The sequence below is a fragment of the Sander lucioperca genome, chromosome 18, assembly GCF_008315115.2.
Source record: "Sander lucioperca isolate FBNREF2018 chromosome 18, SLUC_FBN_1.2, whole genome shotgun sequence".
Taxonomy (NCBI): Eukaryota; Metazoa; Chordata; class Actinopteri; order Perciformes; family Percidae; genus Sander; species Sander lucioperca.
Genome location: NC_050190.1, coordinates 18855407 through 18872799, shown reverse-complemented (window position 1 = coordinate 18872799; position 17393 = coordinate 18855407). Strand labels below are relative to the sequence as shown.

General features: G+C 43.0%; 2 protein-coding genes across 4 annotated transcripts; one reads left to right on the top strand and one right to left on the bottom strand.

Annotated features, from left to right (window-relative positions):
- Positions 1-561: 561 nt before the first annotated feature.
- On the bottom strand, positions 562-11427 carry LOC116065666 (solute carrier family 4 member 1 adaptor protein). 2 transcript variants are annotated; one of them, XM_031321206.2, is made up of 14 exons: positions 10463-11427; positions 8997-9210; positions 8701-8829; positions 7838-7898; positions 7598-7737; positions 7312-7472; positions 5368-5437; positions 5069-5258; positions 4733-4829; positions 4365-4623; positions 4080-4181; positions 3879-3964; positions 3708-3777; positions 562-1572 (listed from the first exon to the last, which is right to left on the bottom strand). In XM_031321206.2, exons 1-14 carry the CDS (start codon positions 11309-11311, stop codon positions 1523-1525), a joined length of 2478 nt encoding a protein of 825 aa, XP_031177066.1. In that variant the 5' UTR covers positions 11312-11427; the 3' UTR covers positions 562-1522. The 2 variants fall into 2 exon arrangements, with proteins under 2 accessions (XP_031177066.1, XP_031177067.1); XM_031321207.2 differs by having other exon boundaries at positions 11216-11427.
- On the top strand, positions 10576-16517 carry supt7l (SPT7 like, STAGA complex subunit gamma). 2 transcript variants are annotated; one of them, XM_031321209.1, is made up of 5 exons: positions 10576-10704; positions 12969-13452; positions 13695-14019; positions 15171-15408; positions 16030-16517. In XM_031321209.1, exons 2-5 carry the CDS (start codon positions 13022-13024, stop codon positions 16323-16325), a joined length of 1290 nt encoding a protein of 429 aa, XP_031177069.1. In that variant the 5' UTR covers positions 10576-10704; positions 12969-13021; the 3' UTR covers positions 16326-16517. The 2 variants fall into 2 exon arrangements, with proteins under 2 accessions (XP_031177069.1, XP_031177068.1); XM_031321208.2 differs by lacking the exon at positions 10576-10704 and adding an exon at positions 11499-11621.
- Positions 16518-17393: the final 876 nt, after the last annotated feature.

The window sequence follows — 17393 nt, the reverse complement described above, 5'->3', positions numbered from 1 at the left end:
CTGAAGCCGTTGTTGGCTCATGGTTGCCCCTACACCCTTGTAGCTTGGGTTTATTTATTTATTTTTTTACATACCATGCATTTATTCATGTAACTAGCCCTTTACTGAAGTGACTGGCTAAGACCCTTTCAACACTATACTCTGAATTCAGCCTGTAGAACCACTGCACATTATTCAATTATTAATTTATTGTGTTTTATCATTGGAACATCATCTGTAGTGTGTATGAGAAGGATCTGCCAGGTGGAGCGACAGAGGACACCAGTCCTCTCATGAGTTTAGGGCAGGGAAGAAGGCTTTCCATCCGTGATTAGTAGGTCACAGCAAAAATCTACAGCCAACACCACAGGCCTCTTTGTGCCAGATCATACCCTGAGAAACTCTCTGTGTGTGTAAAGCAGCTTGAAAGAGAGAAAAAGAGTGACGTCAAAACTGGGTTGTGTGTGAAGAAGGCCCCCGAAGTGTACACCGGAGAGGACGGATGGCTGGAAAATTTAGGAGAGAGTGAGTGTAAGTGGATATAATAGGGGGAATGTGAAGTGTGTAAAAAGAACTCACCGGTTATGTACAGACAATTTTATTTTACATTTATATAACAAAATACAGTTTACTTTGTGTTTTGAGAAGAAATGACAGAAAAGAGGGTGGAGAGTATGGCAGTAAACCAACAGAACAGCACTGAGTGGGATTTCACAGAGCGAGGAATCCTGCTCTAGGCAAACACACCAATAGCTGACTCACTCATAAAGACAATCTTGTTAAAAAGAGAACTTTGAGAAGGTTGGGCTACGTGTGTGTGTGTGTGTGTGTGTTGGTGGAGAAACAGACACACACTCCCATTAGCTTGAGTCATTATCATCTTGCGTTTCATCCAGTAAGCCATCCAAGTGTCCAGATGGTCAGAAAAGCTGCTTCAACGCTCTCCCTCTTTCTCCCTCCCTGCTACACACTTTGGGTTATGCCAGCGATCGACTGAAGCCAAATAGGGGAGGGATACAGATTGGATGTCAGGTGGATTTAAATGCAAGAGGAGCAGCCAAAGACCAGAAAGCTGAATTCAGATCAGTTGCAGGTATCAGTTACTGCTCCTGCTCTGTCCCTTTCCATTTTCTGCTTGGATGATATAGAATTCAAATAAAAGGACACAATTCAAGTGCTACCCATCTCTATTGTTGTCATGGGTGAAAGGTGCCAGCAGGCTGACTGCCCAGTGTCTGCTCCCCAAGCTTGCCAGTTTAATGTGAATTGAAATGGCGTGCTTTTTGTTTATGGCAGTCAGAGTGCAAATATCCCCACAAGATAATGAAAGGTGCAGCATTATTGTCCCTCTGCAAGCCCCTTGTCTGTTACAGGCTGCCATGTTTCTGTCTTTTCTAAGCTGAACCACACACAGGGACTGGGATGGGTAGAGGGGGTTAATGGTCAGAGCTAAGGAGACTGGAGGCTTCGTGTTGCAGGTATTATCTGCAGTATAAAAGCTGGTGGAGTGGAGACACAAGAGCTTGCTCTCTTATGTTTTCCCTCAGTAGCCGTACTTATCGTTTAGGTGTGTACGGCCGTCTCCAGACTGACCTATGAGTGGAGAAAAAGCTAGATTTAGCATCAAAAGGATTCACATTTATGTACCAATGCATGTTCTATTACATGTTCAAAGAAAGAAATAAAATGCTTGAGATGCCCCTTGAGAACAAATTCCTCCAATTGACCAGTAAAGTACAGCTCCCTAACTGCTGACTTGTATGCAGCCATCAAATCATCGCAATCCTAAAATGACGTAGCGCAATTAGTTCTGACCCGGATTCCAAGCTCAGTTTGGCAGCTGTTTCCATTTTTATCTGATTCAAGCTTATCTCATCATTTTTAGGTGACTTTGATCTGCATTCCTTAGCAAACAATGAAAATGCTGCAATTTCAGCTGTACCAATGGACCATAAAAGCCCGTTTACTTCCTCTCACCATGTTCTTTAAAAATGTCACCCCTTCATTCCCGTGCTCAGTAGGCCGTGAACTTACAAGCTGTCAGTGTCTTGTGTTTGTCAAGTTACCGACATAGAAGCCCGCATCTCCATTGTGAAAGTATGAGAATGGCACTGGTGCTGTTTAAAGTTATCCTTGGTACCTACTTTTTTTCATATCTGAAATCCAGATATTGCTTCTTTTTACCAGGTTTGAAAACTCATTCAGGCAAAAAGTCTAAAGATTTAGACAAAGAACTTCTATCTACTTATCAGAACAAAGAGCAATAGGGTTATGGTTATGCTAGTATGGCTCAACGGATGTATCCCTTTAAATGTGAATAAACAACATAGTGCTCCTCATAACCACTGAAAACTCAAAAAAATCAAACCCAAAGTCCAATTATTATGGACGCTATCTGACATTAAAGTGCCCATATTATTAAAAAAAAATCACTTTTTCTGGGATTTGGGGTGTTATGTTTGTCTCTGGTGCTTCCACACACATACAAACTTTGAAAAAAATCCATCCATGCTGTTTAGAGTGAGATATGGTTTCTGAATGTGTCCTGCCTTCAGTCTCTGGGTGAGCTGTTCAAAATCGGCACGGCTTGTGACGTCACAAGCCGAAACGAGCAGGCTAACCGTAACCATTAGCTCGTAGCGTTAGCATGCTAACGCTAGCATGCTAACGCTAGCATGCTACCTCGTTCTCAATAGCAAAGCACTGCTACAACACACACAAGTTCACCATAATCTACAAAAGAACTACTTACATGTGCGCCCTCATTTAGAAGTCTCCCAGCTAATCCTGCCTTGTAACTGACCGAAGTTGTAGAAACAGCCTTTCTTTTACTGTCTATGGAGCTAGCTAGCTGACATGATCTACATCTGAGCTACTGGGCATGTGCAGTGCAATCAAAGATAGTACAGAAGAAGAAGAAGAAAAGAGGTCTCACTCTGTAGCTAAAACAGAGACCAGGTGAAAAGAGGATCTGCAGCAGTGAGAGAGAGCGGTGCAGTACAACTAAAATATGGTGTTTTTTGAAAATTAAACCATGTAAACTTATTCTGGTACAACCTTAAAATACAATTATGAACCTGAAAATGAGCATAATATGGCTGCTTTAAGCGTTTCTGCTTCACATTTTCAGCAGGGCAGCGGAGCGGCTGTGGGTTGACTCTCCACGGTTCTCATGGGCTTTATAAGTACTAACATGAAAAAAGCTTAACGTGGTTTAATGTACCTAAACAACGATCAGTGATCACCACATTTCTCTCTCATAGTGCTCCTCATAACCACTGAAAACTGTCAAAACAATCTAACCCAAAGTCCAATTATTATGGACGCTATCTGACATTAAGCGTTTCTGCTTCGTTAGATTTAGATCATTCGCTTATTTTTTTGGACGACGTAGTTAAGGCGGCAGGCGCGCGTTGCTTAGGCGGCCGCCTTAACTGCAAAGTGCTGCGGGAAACCCTGAAATCCTGACATCCAAAGCATCTCATGCGCGTGATGTCCCTCCCATTTCGCTATCTCCACTATCGGAGCGTAGCACCGCCCAGGACGGCTGTGATTGGTTTAAAGAAATACAAACAAGCCAGAGTGCTTTTTACCGCAGCGCTGACACAGTTCTTCGGAGATAGGTCTGGCAATGCGACACTGAGGTTAAACTGCTTGCTGCTTGACATGAATTGGTCAAATAAGTCTTGGAGTCTAGTGCAAATAGTCAGACCAGTCAGGTGGTTTACCTGTAGGAGGCACCCAGACACAATAATCAGGGTCGTCCTCTGGATACGGTCCTGAGAGCTGCCTTGGTGGCTGTGGAGACAAATCATGAGGAAATTCAATTTACGTCACACTTTTCTGTATGCTAGATAGTGTGTGTGTGTGTGTGTGTGTGTGTGTGTGTGTGTGTATACTTTGCTGGGGCCCATCACTTTCTTCTTCACATTCTTTCTGGGGCTGGGCTCTGCTGCTGGCTCTCTGTCGCCTGCTTCTTTGGACTCTATGGAGATGTAAGTATAGTACATTAGCAATGGTGCATCGATACCACTGACACACGATAACCAATATTAGAGAGAGCACAGGCTAATATGGAAACAGTACAACACAGTAGCCACCTGTACTCGATGGGGCCACAGCCTTGCTGCTGCTGCTGCGCTGGCGAACCTGCTCCTCTGTGTCAGCAGACTCCTCACCTCTCCTGTGTTCGTGGCCTTGCTCTAATATCAAGTCAGACAATCAAAAAATATAAAGTGTGATAATTAGGATACACACAAGTTTTGAAAAAATGAACATTCCATTTATAAAGTTGCATAGATTCCACTTTGCTAGATATTTCATCATTTTTCTTTGTTAATGTCTACTTAAAAAAATAACTTCCTCCAGTTCTCATGTCTTTTTACCTTGAGGCTCTTGGGACCGTGCTTGTTGCTGCCTTGGCTGCCCTGAAAGGGTCCTCTCTTGAGACATGGATGCACTGGACTCTTCACAGTCAACATCTGTAATCTCAGTAGCCTCAGTGATAGTCGCAGACTCTTGACCGTCATTGTCCTCATTTTTCTCTGCCTCGTCGTCTTCCTCTTCCTCCTCTTCTCCACTGGGTGGAAGTTCTCTCATGTTGAAGAGCTCTGCGGGCAGGGTGGGGCGCTTCAGAGGCAACTTCTACAGGAGAGAAGAAAACAGGCTGAGCAAAAAGACACACAAAAAATGCAGTGTTTTCAAGGGAATGAAAGAGTCACATGATGAGACTTACATGAAAAACAACACCTACCCCAATAGTACCAGTCTTCAGTTTGAATTTGCTTCCTCCCTTCATGGCTCCAAACAGAGGTAATGTCTTTTTAGGCTTCTCTGGCTCTGAGCTACCACTATCACAGCACATACACATCAAATATATATTAAGTATTGAAATAAGACCTAATATATATTGGAATAAAAGACTTTTCCATAAATTTCAGCACAGTTAACTCCAGAGAAGAAGCTATAAAACTCATTCCGGTACTTAACACAATCTATGTGGATGTGCTGATATTTCAGGGTTTTGAGCATTTGCTTAAAATAGAATTCTCAGCAGTATGACACACCGAATGTAGGACCTGTGTCTAACCTCGGCAGCAGAGAGGGCATCTGGGCGGGCCGTGTGAGTTCGACCAGTTTGCGGAGCCTCTGAGCATCTTTGCGCAAGTCGGCGACGTGCACGTGCAGCTTCCTGCGCTCCACGGCGTCCATCACTGCCTCACTTTGCACTGCAGTCATGAAGGCATCCAGGGGGTCCTCAGTGGAAGAGCCGGAGGAGTCTAATAGGAGGGGGTGAAACATGGAAAAACACAAGAAGAACAGGAGTCTATAGGTATGGTTGTGGCATCTGTCTACAGAACAGTGAACACGCAGACAATCCTGACTCACCTCCCCTACCACCATTGAGCTTTTTCTGGGTCTCTGCCAGCTCCTTTTCCACCTCTGCCAGTTTGGCCACCTACATGACATCAAATACATACATGTTACTACAGAAACATACAGTATGCTTAGCATTACAGTACAAGTGCAGTTTACACATTACAGAATAGAGTTGTTTCCAAAGTGAAATCAATTGTTCTGTTATTTATGGTACAAAGCGCAGCTCCCCTAACCCTACAGAGAGCACCTGCATTTATACATGTATTAACATTATTTTGACAAAGAGGAGACACGGGCTCCTTGTGTGGTTTATAAGGTTTGAGGTTTTATAGGGTAGAAATACTGCAGCAAGAAAAAACAGAGGGCAGTATGGTCTTTTTTGATATTTGCTACTTGAAGTGAACAAACAGCAGATGGCAGTTTTAGCCATGCCAGTGGTGTGGCTCTGTAGACGGCAATGTCAGTTTGTCGGTCAGTCACCACTTCGGTCTAAGACTGAAACACGGCAACATTTATTTATAAACTTTGCCACAAATATCTATTTGCAACAGCTATCCATAGCTATAGATCTATTTTGTCACATGAATGTAGCTCTTAGTCTGTAAACGATGGCGTTTGTGTATACTTGATTGTATCAGTGTTCTTTATATGTGTTTAAAATTATTGATGAATACAAATTGTGTATATTACACTGACACAATTACTTCCTGTAATATGCTGCCGGGAAAATGCCACTTTTCAAGCCCTTGAGGGGTTTTTAAGCAATTCTCCTTCACGTTCCCTTGCAAATTATATATCAACTATATATTAATTATTTTATGCATGTAAATAAATAATAATGAAAAAAAAAAAAAATTAAAAAAAGTCCACACAGGATGAATTCTTCTGACTGTGGTGATCCCCTGACGTCGCCTCTGGCGCCACCATGTGGTTTTGAGCAGTGATGTAGTCTACGTGATACGCAAGTATACGCAGTATACCCACTAAGAAAGCTCCAGGATTTTCATATACCCTCTTAAAAATGCCCAATGACAAGCAACAACATACTTCCCATTATATTTTTGACATATTTAGAATTGTCATGTTTGTCAATGGTTTTTTTCTTCACATAGGCTAAATAAAGGGATTTCTACTCTAAATTGGTGCATAAAAGTGTGTCAGAATACAGGAAATGAAGTCTTTGATGATCAAAACTTCCCTGGGGGAGGACCCCCCCCCCACCCCAAAAAAAAAAGGCACATTCTGGCCCATACATATACAGTACAGTATACCCACTACAATACATTAGACTACACCACTGGTATACTGTACTGGGGGGCCATATCAGAGTGGGGGGTCTGGGTGTCCTCCCCCAGGGAAGTTATGAGCGTCAACAACTTCATTTTCTGCATTTGGAAACACTTTTATGCACCAATTTACGGTGGAAGTACCTTTATCAAAATTTCCCTGGGGGAGCACACTCAGACCCCACCCCCTCAAAGTCCCATTCTGGCCCATACTTATACAGTAGGCCTACAGTATACCCATTACAATACATTAGACTACACCACTGGTTTTGAGTGAAATGTGTATTATAGACATTGAATGAATTGTCATGAAAGTTGGTACAGACATTCATATCCTCCCCAAGGATGAATTGTAATAACTTTGGTGATCCTTTTACATTTGTCATTAACTCCATCACCAGGTCGGAAATTGTAACTTGTCCACTTTAGTGCCAATATGCAAATGTTTAGCATGCTAACATGCTAAACTTGGATGGTGAGAATGGTAAACATGATATACTGTATATTATACCACGTCAGCAGCGTCCATGTGAGCATGCAACATGCTGATGTGAGCATTTAGCTCAAAGCTAATAAAATAAGACAATAGTGACTATTATAAGGTGATGATTAAAGATGTACAGAGTGTCTGTCATGTGTATAAACAGCAGCAGATATTTTTTTTTACCAATGATTCATAGGTCTCAGGCCGCTCCTCAACCTTTTTCGCCTTTTTCATTCGTTCCTGCCTCTTTTTCTCCACAGTGCCGGTTCGATCCAGGAAGGTGTCATCATCACTGTCGTAGAAGTCCTCATCTTCCCAGTTCTTCTTCTTGCGCTTGCGGGACACTAGAAATGAAGATGTTAAACAGGGAGAACTATTATTGCAATCTTCCTGACGACAAGCCATAAACGCTGCAGGTGGTCGTTCATAATTCTACTTTCAGACATTCCCGCTGGAGCTGAGTTCACACCTGCTTCCTGGCGGAGCAGCCCTCTGGCTTCCAGCATCCGACAGGCCTCCAGGCAGCACTGGACGGCTGCGTCTTTCTTCTTCCCTGTGTGGGTCACCTCGGCAACCAGCTGCCGGCCCAGGGCATCGTCCACCGGAAGCCTGACAGAAGCATCACCATGAACTGTGTGACTCTATACACACTTGACGACAAGGGAAACATTGTTTTGAAACTTTACAAATCATAAATTGAGTCACTCACTTTATTCTGCAAAGCCAGGTGCCGTGGCTTTGGGCTTCGTACTCAAACTCCAGCTCCTCTCCTAAAATAAAGGACGCCAAAGTTGAAGTCAAGGAATACAAGAACTAGAAAAACAGAAGAAGCAGACATGTAATATTTAAAGGTCCCATGGCATGAAAATTTCACTTTGAGGTTGTATAACATTAATGTGAGTTCCCCCAGCCTGCCTATGGTCCCCCAGTGGCTAGAAATGGAGATAGGTGTAAACCGAGCCCTGGGTATCCTGCTCTGCCTTTGAGAAAATGAAAGCTCAGATGGGCCGATCTGGAATCTTCTCCTTATGACGTCATAAGGAGCAAGGTTACCTCCCCTTTCTCTGCTTTGCCCGCCCAGAGAATTTGGCCCACCCATGAGAAAGAGAGAGACATCATGGCTTTCAAACGAGCAAAGTGACGTCTAGGTTGGTCAAGGCCACACCCCCACCCTCCACCTTGCCCCCCCCCCTCCTCCTCCTCAATAGCTACAGACACAGAAATGGCACATACTAAGGAAAGCTCATTGTGGGACTGGCTCTAGTGGCTGTAATTCTGCACCAAGGCTGAAAGAGACTTCAGATACAGTATTAGGGGACCACTAAGGCCTATATAAAAGAGACTTCAGATACAGTATTAGGGGACCACTAAGGTCTATATAAAAGAGACTTCAGATACAGTATTAGGGGACCACTAAGGCCTATATAAAAGAGACTTCAGATACAGTATTAGGGGACCACTAAGGCCTATATAAAAGAGACTTCAGATACAGTATTAGGGGACCACTAAGGTCTATATAAAAGCATCCAAAGAGCACCATGTCATGGGACCTTTAACACAAAGTCTTTTCACCTTCTCTGTCGTAGAAGCCCTGCAAGGCCTTCTTCGGGTCTTTCAGGTAGGCAGCTTCCTGGTCCTCGTGGAACTCGGTTGAAAAAGGGTTCTCCTCATTCTCGTCTTCCTCTGGGACAGCCTCGTCAGCTGCAGGGTGGATTCATGGAGACAGATGGAATTAAAGAAGAGTACAAAAGGATTAACATGCTTCTTTAGTTACTTAAGAGAAAGTTGACACCAACTCACTCAGGATGGCAACACAGATGACACGTAACACACTGCAGCATAATCCTACAACCAGCAGAAAAGCTCACCCATTCCCCATGAACAGCCTGACTCGTCCTTTGACAGTTTGCTCTGGCCCTTGTTGTCTTTGTTCTTCTCCTTCTCCTCATCATCATCATCATCATCAGCATCAGAACCGTCTCCCATCATCCTCCTCTCCAGCTCTGCCATGTGTTTCCGGGATTTCTCCCTCAGCTCTGTCACTGTTAGCTCAGACTCCTCTTCCTCATCAAACTCCGGACCCTGTAAAAGGAGGAAAGGGGAAGAGTACGCCACCGATTTAGCATTGCGCTTCTTTAACACCGTCAGACTCACGAAAGGGCAGTTTAAAATTTTTTTAAAAAATGCAGCAGAACCAGAGATATTGTCTATTTTATTTCACCCATTCGTCTTCCTTGGCAAAACCTGCCGCCTACATTACCCACAATGCAACTCACCACCGAGAGTTCAGTCAGAGATTCGGGTGTGTTATGCTAGCAGTGGCCTCTAGCTGAGATGAGGAGTGGGCTACAACGATGACTGCATTAAAGTACAACACTTGTTTATAAAATACTCAACAGTACAATATGCACTTCAAAACGGTCAATGCCAAATTGCTTGATAAATGACTTAAATTATTATCAAAATAGTGGTCGTCAGAAATTCATCAGAAATAGTTTTCTGATGAATCAACCTATCATTACTAAACTGCTCTTCACGTTTATTTTTCTGCTAAGCACAAGTGCACAGAAAACGTTAGTTTTGAGAAACTTTCCTGCTGCAGCTTCTCACTTCCGTGCATAATGGCCGAGTGACGTCAGATGCCAAAATCTTAAAAAGATATTCAATTTCAAATATAAATGAGAGCAAAGCAGCACTTCATTTTTGAGAAGCTGGAACACGCACCTGTTTAGCGTTTTTACTTGACAAATGATTAATAAATAATACAAATTGTTTTGGGAGACATCTTCTGCCTACTGACATCAGTTTTTCAACTAGCCTAATCTTTCAGCACTACGTAAGGCATGGATGAAGAAATCTTGTTTTGTGAGTCCCTTTTAATGAGTAGAATATACAGTATGGATCCATCGGATGTGACTGTGAGCTTCCTGTTTTGAAAAATAGATTTAACATGGTTTTTGAAGGCTTTGAACGGTTGCCTCTTCGGACTGTTTGAGGTTTTGTAAGAAGCTAGAGCAGAGTGGGAAGATTGCAATATTAGTGTTATAAATGATAACAATGGTCTGGGCTAAATAATAATTATTCAATCAAGTTTTTATTTTGATTGCCTTATTCTTAGTTATTGTATCGTTTTTGTGTATGTAGTAAAACAAATAATAATAGCACACTGTCCTAAATATAATTAGTGAATGTTATTATCAACCTGAGGGTGAGAGAATTGGATAACCGGCCTTGACTGTACTCAAAGTCTAGAGTGATCCATCACAAAGCTGTCTATGTTCATGTCAGTATATTGACTGATGGTATAAAGAGAAGGTCCACATTCAGGATTTACCTGCAGGATAAAAAGCCTTGTGCTCCCACCAAACTTTAAGACGTGTCCCACACGGAGCCTGATGTAGGTCTTGGGCGGAATCTTGTTCTTGTTCACCACAGTGCCGTGTGTGCTGCCCAGATCATGGACGTAAAAGCCTCTCTCCTCGCCAACGGACTCCCCCCCTCCAGCCTGTCTGCGGTACTGAATTATCGCATGGTACCTGGAGATGGAGGGATGCTCCAAAGAGACATCACACACAGGTAAACGTCCAACCACGAAGTAACTTTTCTGCGTGAGGGGTACCGTGTCCACTATGGTGCCGTTTTTAAGGATTTCCAGAGCATAGGGGATATCTGAAGCTACGCCACCCCAGGGCGGCTCTGTATATGGGATAGGGGGGAATTTACCAGCGGGGGGGCATTTAGCAGGAAGCACCCTGGGTTTAGCCAAAGCTTCTGGCTTGGTTTTGACAGGAGCCACATTGTTGTCTTTACCGCCTTTCTTGTCCTCTTCTTGGCCTTTTTCGGTAGGTTTTTTCCCGTTTACATGACCAGAAGAATCCTCACTAGTAACGTTAGTGTCTACAACTTCAGCTTCGTTACGTTCTTTGACATGTTTTGTCTCGGCTGCTGTTGTTGTTGGTTTGGACGGAGCAGCGACGTTACCGCGTTTACTGGTGAGGGAAGGCGCTGCGAAAAGAGCTGGTTTTTTAAAAGTGTCCTCTGTTTCTGGTTCAGTTTTGTGTACTGCTTTCTTTTCCGGTTTTCTTACATTTTCTGCGGCCGAGCACTCGTCCGTTTCCATTGCAGAGGTAATTTGCTCCTCCGTATTTTTCACACTCGCGTCTGTCGGCGGGGGAGCAGCCATGTTTATTTGGTGCAACTGTGAATTTCGCACGGGTTTTCCAAGCCTCTATAAATTCGCTAATACGTGATACAATCCAAAGAAAAAAGAGATTGAAAAATATTTTCAAACACGAACACACGGCATTATAATGGAATGTATCATGGTTATGCCAGTCAAAATAAATGGTTTGTTGTGGAACTAAACATCTCGTTCAGCTGTTCACCCGAGTTCTTTTTGCAACAAGGACGAAAAGGCTTAACGTTGGTTCCTGTGCAACTTCCTTCAAATATACAAGGGCCATTAACATACGTTTCAACCATCCCTGTGTAACGTGAGTTGTTGTTGTTAATGTTTTTAACTTATATATCAAGTTAACTAGCTAAACATGCGTGCTACGTAGCTGGCTGACTAGCTTAGTCGTTGCTCCTCCATGAATAAGTTGTTTGTTCTCTCTCTTAGTTTACGCGAATCATTTCAAAATAGTTCTTTTACCATTAAAATTGAATTAACTTTACCTGCGTTATTCCAAATGTTTTTTGTATACGTGCAGTTTAGTGTCCCAAATTCATCATACAATATCTTTAATTATGAACCTGAAGGTGTTTGGGTTATGGTTATGGTTATGGTTATGGTTAGGGTTAGGGCAACCTGTCTCAAATAAGACCCTCATCATTTGGGACACTCAGTTTTCGGAAAATAATTTGGGACACAGTAAACTGCACGTATACCCCAGTGCGAACTCATAATAATCTTTTTTTTATGTGTTAGCGATTCATTTAATTTCATTTCATTTGTTATACAGGAAAATTTAAAAGCAACAATTAATTTACAATAAACGGGCCTACCTCAGTTTAAAAACTGGTTTACAGCAGGTTCCTGTTCTGCAGCAACATAGAACAATGAACACAATTTCGGCACATTTATACAGGACATTGTAATTGACTAGAGAGATACAAACAAATAAAACATTAAATATGGAAAAACAAGACTAAAAACAATACATGAACAATCAGTGTGTGCAAGTCTGACTATCAAGAAAAAACAGTTTATATGACTTTTTGAAATATGTGATGATAATGTTCGAATGTGATGGGGAAAGTCATTCCAAATTTTGGTGTAAATATAGAAAAAGGATTTCTGACCGTAGTTGTTTTTGTATGGGGGAACTGGAATGAGTGAGACTGACCTAGTGAAGCGTAGTGGTCTCATATTGTGTGTCGGAAGAAGAACTGTAAGTGCTGGTAAAGAGCTATTTTGAATCTGAAAATAAAATGCAATAGCATGGCTGTTTATGTAGTTCTGGTAAGTCAAAGCATTTGTGCGTGTGAGCGCACTACAGTGATGAGACCACTTTGGAAGATTACTGTGGATCTTAAGTGCTCTGTAGTATAGTCATGATTGGTCAGATGTATGCCGAAATAATCAGAAGACAAGTGACGTTAGGCTACAGGGCAATACATTTCCCAGCTATTAACTAATATTTGCCGTGATCTTCCCTTGGCACTTATAGTTTAGCTGTATCAGCAAAAACCGTTGTACACGGATTTAGGTGAATTCAAGGTGGTGTCAAAAAAATCTGAATCAGTGCTATCTATTTTATCTGATGTTGTTTAATACCCACTTCATCCTCAATTGTGATGGTCTCTCCAACTTTCCTCTCCTCCTTTCCAATTTCCAGATTCAATCAGAGTTTGAATCCGGCTTGTGTCTTTCCGGCTTTCATCCCTCATCATGATGCGTTACTGGGGTGAGATCCCCGGGCCTGCAGGGGCTCCTCCCAGTCGCAGCTCCTTTGACTTGCTCCAGCGTGAGTTTCGCTCGGTGGAGATGCAGGACCCTCCCCTGCACCAGCCCTCGGCCCAGCGGCCGCGGCCCACCACAATGTTGGACATCCCCTCAGAGCCCTGCAGCCTCACCATCCACACAGTGCAGCTGTGTCAGCATGCCCGCCGCCTCCGTGGCCTCTTGTCAACGGCCCAAGCTCAGGGTCAGAGCTCAGCGTCTTCGGAGGGTGGCAGCAGGCTGGAGGAGGCGGATACCAACCTGCCCCTGCGTCCTCCCACCCCACCTGTCATGCCAGATGACTTGCTACCTGTGGACAGTAAAGCCCCGCGGCAGCCCTTCGTGCTCCGCCACAGTGACCCTGAAAGTGACTTCTATAAGTAAGTTAATCTGACTGTGTGGCTGAGCCAAGATGCTGCATTCCTGTCTTTGTGATTTAAATACGTTCCATGAAGCATCTAAATTTTAGGCTCAAATGTCACTCAAACTTTAGATCTTATAACTTTTTTTACATACAGTATTACTCAACATTTCACAGATATAATCTCAGACATTTTATCAACCAGTCATCATTTGTCTCCTTTCATCTCTTCTGATCTCTTCTGGTTCTTTCCATCATAAGGGGTAAAGGCGAGCCTGTCACAGAGCTGAGTTGGCCCTCCTGCAGGCCACTCCTCTATCAGTCAGTGGCCACCATCTTGGCCCACGCTGGCTTTGAGTCGGCCCAGGAGAGCGTGCTGGAGACCCTGACTGACCTGGTCCATGAGCATTACCTGCGCCTCTCGCGCATGCTGCGGGTGGCGGTGGACCGGGAGGCTCGGCTTGGAGCAAGTCCCTTTCCAGATGTGGTCGAGCAAGTGTTCCATGAGGTGGGCATTGGCAGCGTGCTGGCTCTGCAGCGCTTCTGGCAAGTGCGGATCAAGGACTATCACAGCTACATGCTGCAGGTGAGTTTGGGAATGGGTCATAACTGTTTGTAGGGTTGTGCTATTTGACAATCTACACTCGAAGACAATAAAAAATTGTCAACCATCCATGATTTTGGCATAGATTTTTTTTAATACCGTGGTATCTATATTTCATAGTTTTAAGGCAATGGATTTTTTGTAAAGGATTTTTGCATGAATGTGATTAAGTACCTTTATGTGTGGTATTTAATTCAGTCATTCCTGCCTGTTTCTATTATTCACAGTTTCTCATTTGATCTTCCAGAAAATGCTGTGTATCATATGTCAGTAAATATAGATAGCGCGACATAAAGCGACCCTACATACACCACGATAAAGGATTTTATCCATATTGACCACTTGCTTGATTCTTTTTTTTTTTTAAGTTTAATAATCAATGAATCGTTATCAAGCAAAACGTCAAACATTCTCTAGTTCCAGCTTCTCCAATATGAGGATTTGCTACTTTTCTCAGTTATTTTGTATCATTGTAAATTGAATGTTTCGGGATTTTGGACTTTAACTTGCACATAACATGACATTTGAAGACAGGGTTTCCGACAGCGTTTTAAAGTGGGGATGCCCCATCTCAGCTAAAATAAAGAATGCCTACACTAAAAAGATGTCACCTTATAGACTCTGGAAAACAATAGTTTCATTATTGGCATTTTCCCACTATATTCTGACATTTTGTAGGCTAAACAATAAATTGGAAAACTAGTCAGCAAATTAAAATATAATGAAAACAATCCAATTTGGCACAGTGCTGAAAAGAATGTTTGGAAATGGCAGTGTGAGCTGCCAGGGCTTCACCACAACAATGCTGAATCTTCTCAGAAAGCATGAAGAACGTGGTACGAGTGAGAACAAAGGGCCGTATGGCACCTTGTGTGAAAGCTGCTTGGAAGTGAAACAGAAAGCAAACTGAGAGATTCACTGTCTTCAGTGCCAACATGACTTCTAAAGAAATACAACTGATGAGCTTTGTAGAGAGCAGAAAGTAGAGCAGATCCTTTTGTGTCTGTGATTAACTTTGGCAAATCCCTGAATATTGTTTTCACAATGTGTTGTATTATGGGCATTTCAAATTGATGAATTGAATCAAAAATACTAGATAATCAAGGCTCAGATCCGATATTTCTTCTCTCCAGGTGAGTAAAGATCTGTCGGAGGAATATGAACGACTGGTGAACCCAGATAAGGCTCTGGAGGACTCTAAGCCCCCGAGGATCAAGGAGGAGCCCATGAGTGACATCTCTTTCCCTGTTAGCGAGGAGCCTGAGGCCGACCTGGCCTCTGGGGACCAAGCGCTGCCCATGGGAGTCCTCGGGACCCACGCTGAGAGGCTGGCTTCAGGCCTGGATGGTGACCATTCTCCCCACACCTCAGGTGAGACCAGTATTCCGTTCAAATGTTTACTCTGCATTCATCTATACATTTTCTACAGAGGGAATAGAAGTGTACAGACTCTAGATTAAACCTTCCTTGTTTGATTTACTTGTCTTAAGACTAGATGTAGGCAACACAATACACCAGTGCTGGCCAATCTGCATTGGTAACCTATAGTTCAGAATTCATTTACAATTTCTTTTAATCACGTACAAAGCACTACATGGACTGGCCCCATTTTATATGTCTGAATAATTGTGTCCCCCTCCCTCTGTGGGATCACTGAGATCTGCTCACCACGGTCTTCTGGCTGTGCCGAAATTTAGGCTCAAAACCAAAGGTGGCCATGCCTTCGCAGTGGCCTAGGCTCCTACTAGGGCTGCACAATATATAATTTTTTTTATCGTCATCGCAATATTAACTGGATTATACTGCATTATACATATCGCGATAGACACTCAGAGATTTTCTTGTGTTAGTTGAAATAAAATATCAGCAGGAAATAACACTTTATAAAGACAGAAAACCCTAATCCTAACCTTAAGACTTTTAAGGCAGTGTATTTGATCAATTTCCTGGTGGAAGATCACGTTTGCTAAATTGGTTCCCCTCTCTTTTAAGGTGGGGTCGGAGCCAACAACTCCCCACTGTGGCCACAGGTGAAAATGGAGCCGCAGGATGGCGAGGAGGGCCAGGGTGCCGGCCATCACCACCACCATCACCACGGTGTCTTGGGTGGAGATGTGTTCGAGGAGGGGGGGCCCATGTCCACCATGAGCGAGTCAGGAGGAGCCATGGCGCCGTCTCCCGGAGGCGCGGCGTCAGACGCCAGCTACGCTTCACATTCTCCCGACTCCTTGATGAGCACCTCGCCCGTCTTCAACCAAAGACCCAAGAAACGGGTGAAGAAGATGTAAGGCAGTATTTGTGGATGCAATAAGCTCTTGAGATGTGGACTCACCAGCAAGTCTTCCACATTAGGTATCCTGCAATGGAAGGAAGTGAAACACACCACTTGTACGGTGTAGGACTCATCTGCAGCTGTATGGCACTGCAGCACTGCATTAACTGACTGAGACATTAATGTCATGAACAAACTAAATAAATGTTGTTTATTTGTATGAGTATGCATGTATAGTTTCACTCCAAATAGTTGAAGATGTTGCCATTGAATATGTAATGGGGTTTGTTGTCAAATCTTCATCTTTTGAAGTATCAGTTTTGTTTGAGTTATTGAGTGGTTTTCAGAAAATATAGGAGGGTTACAATTAGCCTAATGAATAGAAGAACAGGAAAGCCAAGTTGTCGAAAACAAATAATTAAGCTCAACAGCTTAATAATTCAGCAGAAAGGTTTGTTTTCCCAAGCTATTAAGTCTCTTTCTCCTCACATACCAATTACTGCCTGTGCCATTCATTACGATTAAAAGATGCTCCACCAAAAAGGAAAATATTTTACCCCCTCCCCTCATGAACATGCTGTTGCATATTATGATGTATTTTCAACTCCTCATTTCCCTTTTGCAGTACACTTTACATGTAGCCCAATACTGCGGAACGATCCACTTGGAGACACACACACACACACCTGTCAACCTGAAGCCACTCTGCTAAATTAGCATCTGTTTCAGTAATGAGGCAAAGCTGTTAGTGCAACACCAGAGGCAATTATGGCGTGGGTCTCTGCATCATGAAGGCGACATCAATCCAGTCTTAATGGCAAATTAATTACGGCACGCATAATTCTGCAGCAGGCCTGTTTGAATACTTGTGATTTTCTTTTCTGTGGGCCTCTTTCATTTTCACAGTTAGGCAGGTAATTGTCTATGCGTATGGGAAGTGCAGATTGGGTCACATATTGATATTTAATTAGCTGCATTGGTAGTTGATGTATGGATGAAACAGATTTACTTCCATATTTGTGGTGCTGTGTGACCCAGGTGGGAATTTGGAGCAGCTGGAAAACAAAATCAGTATTCCACTTTT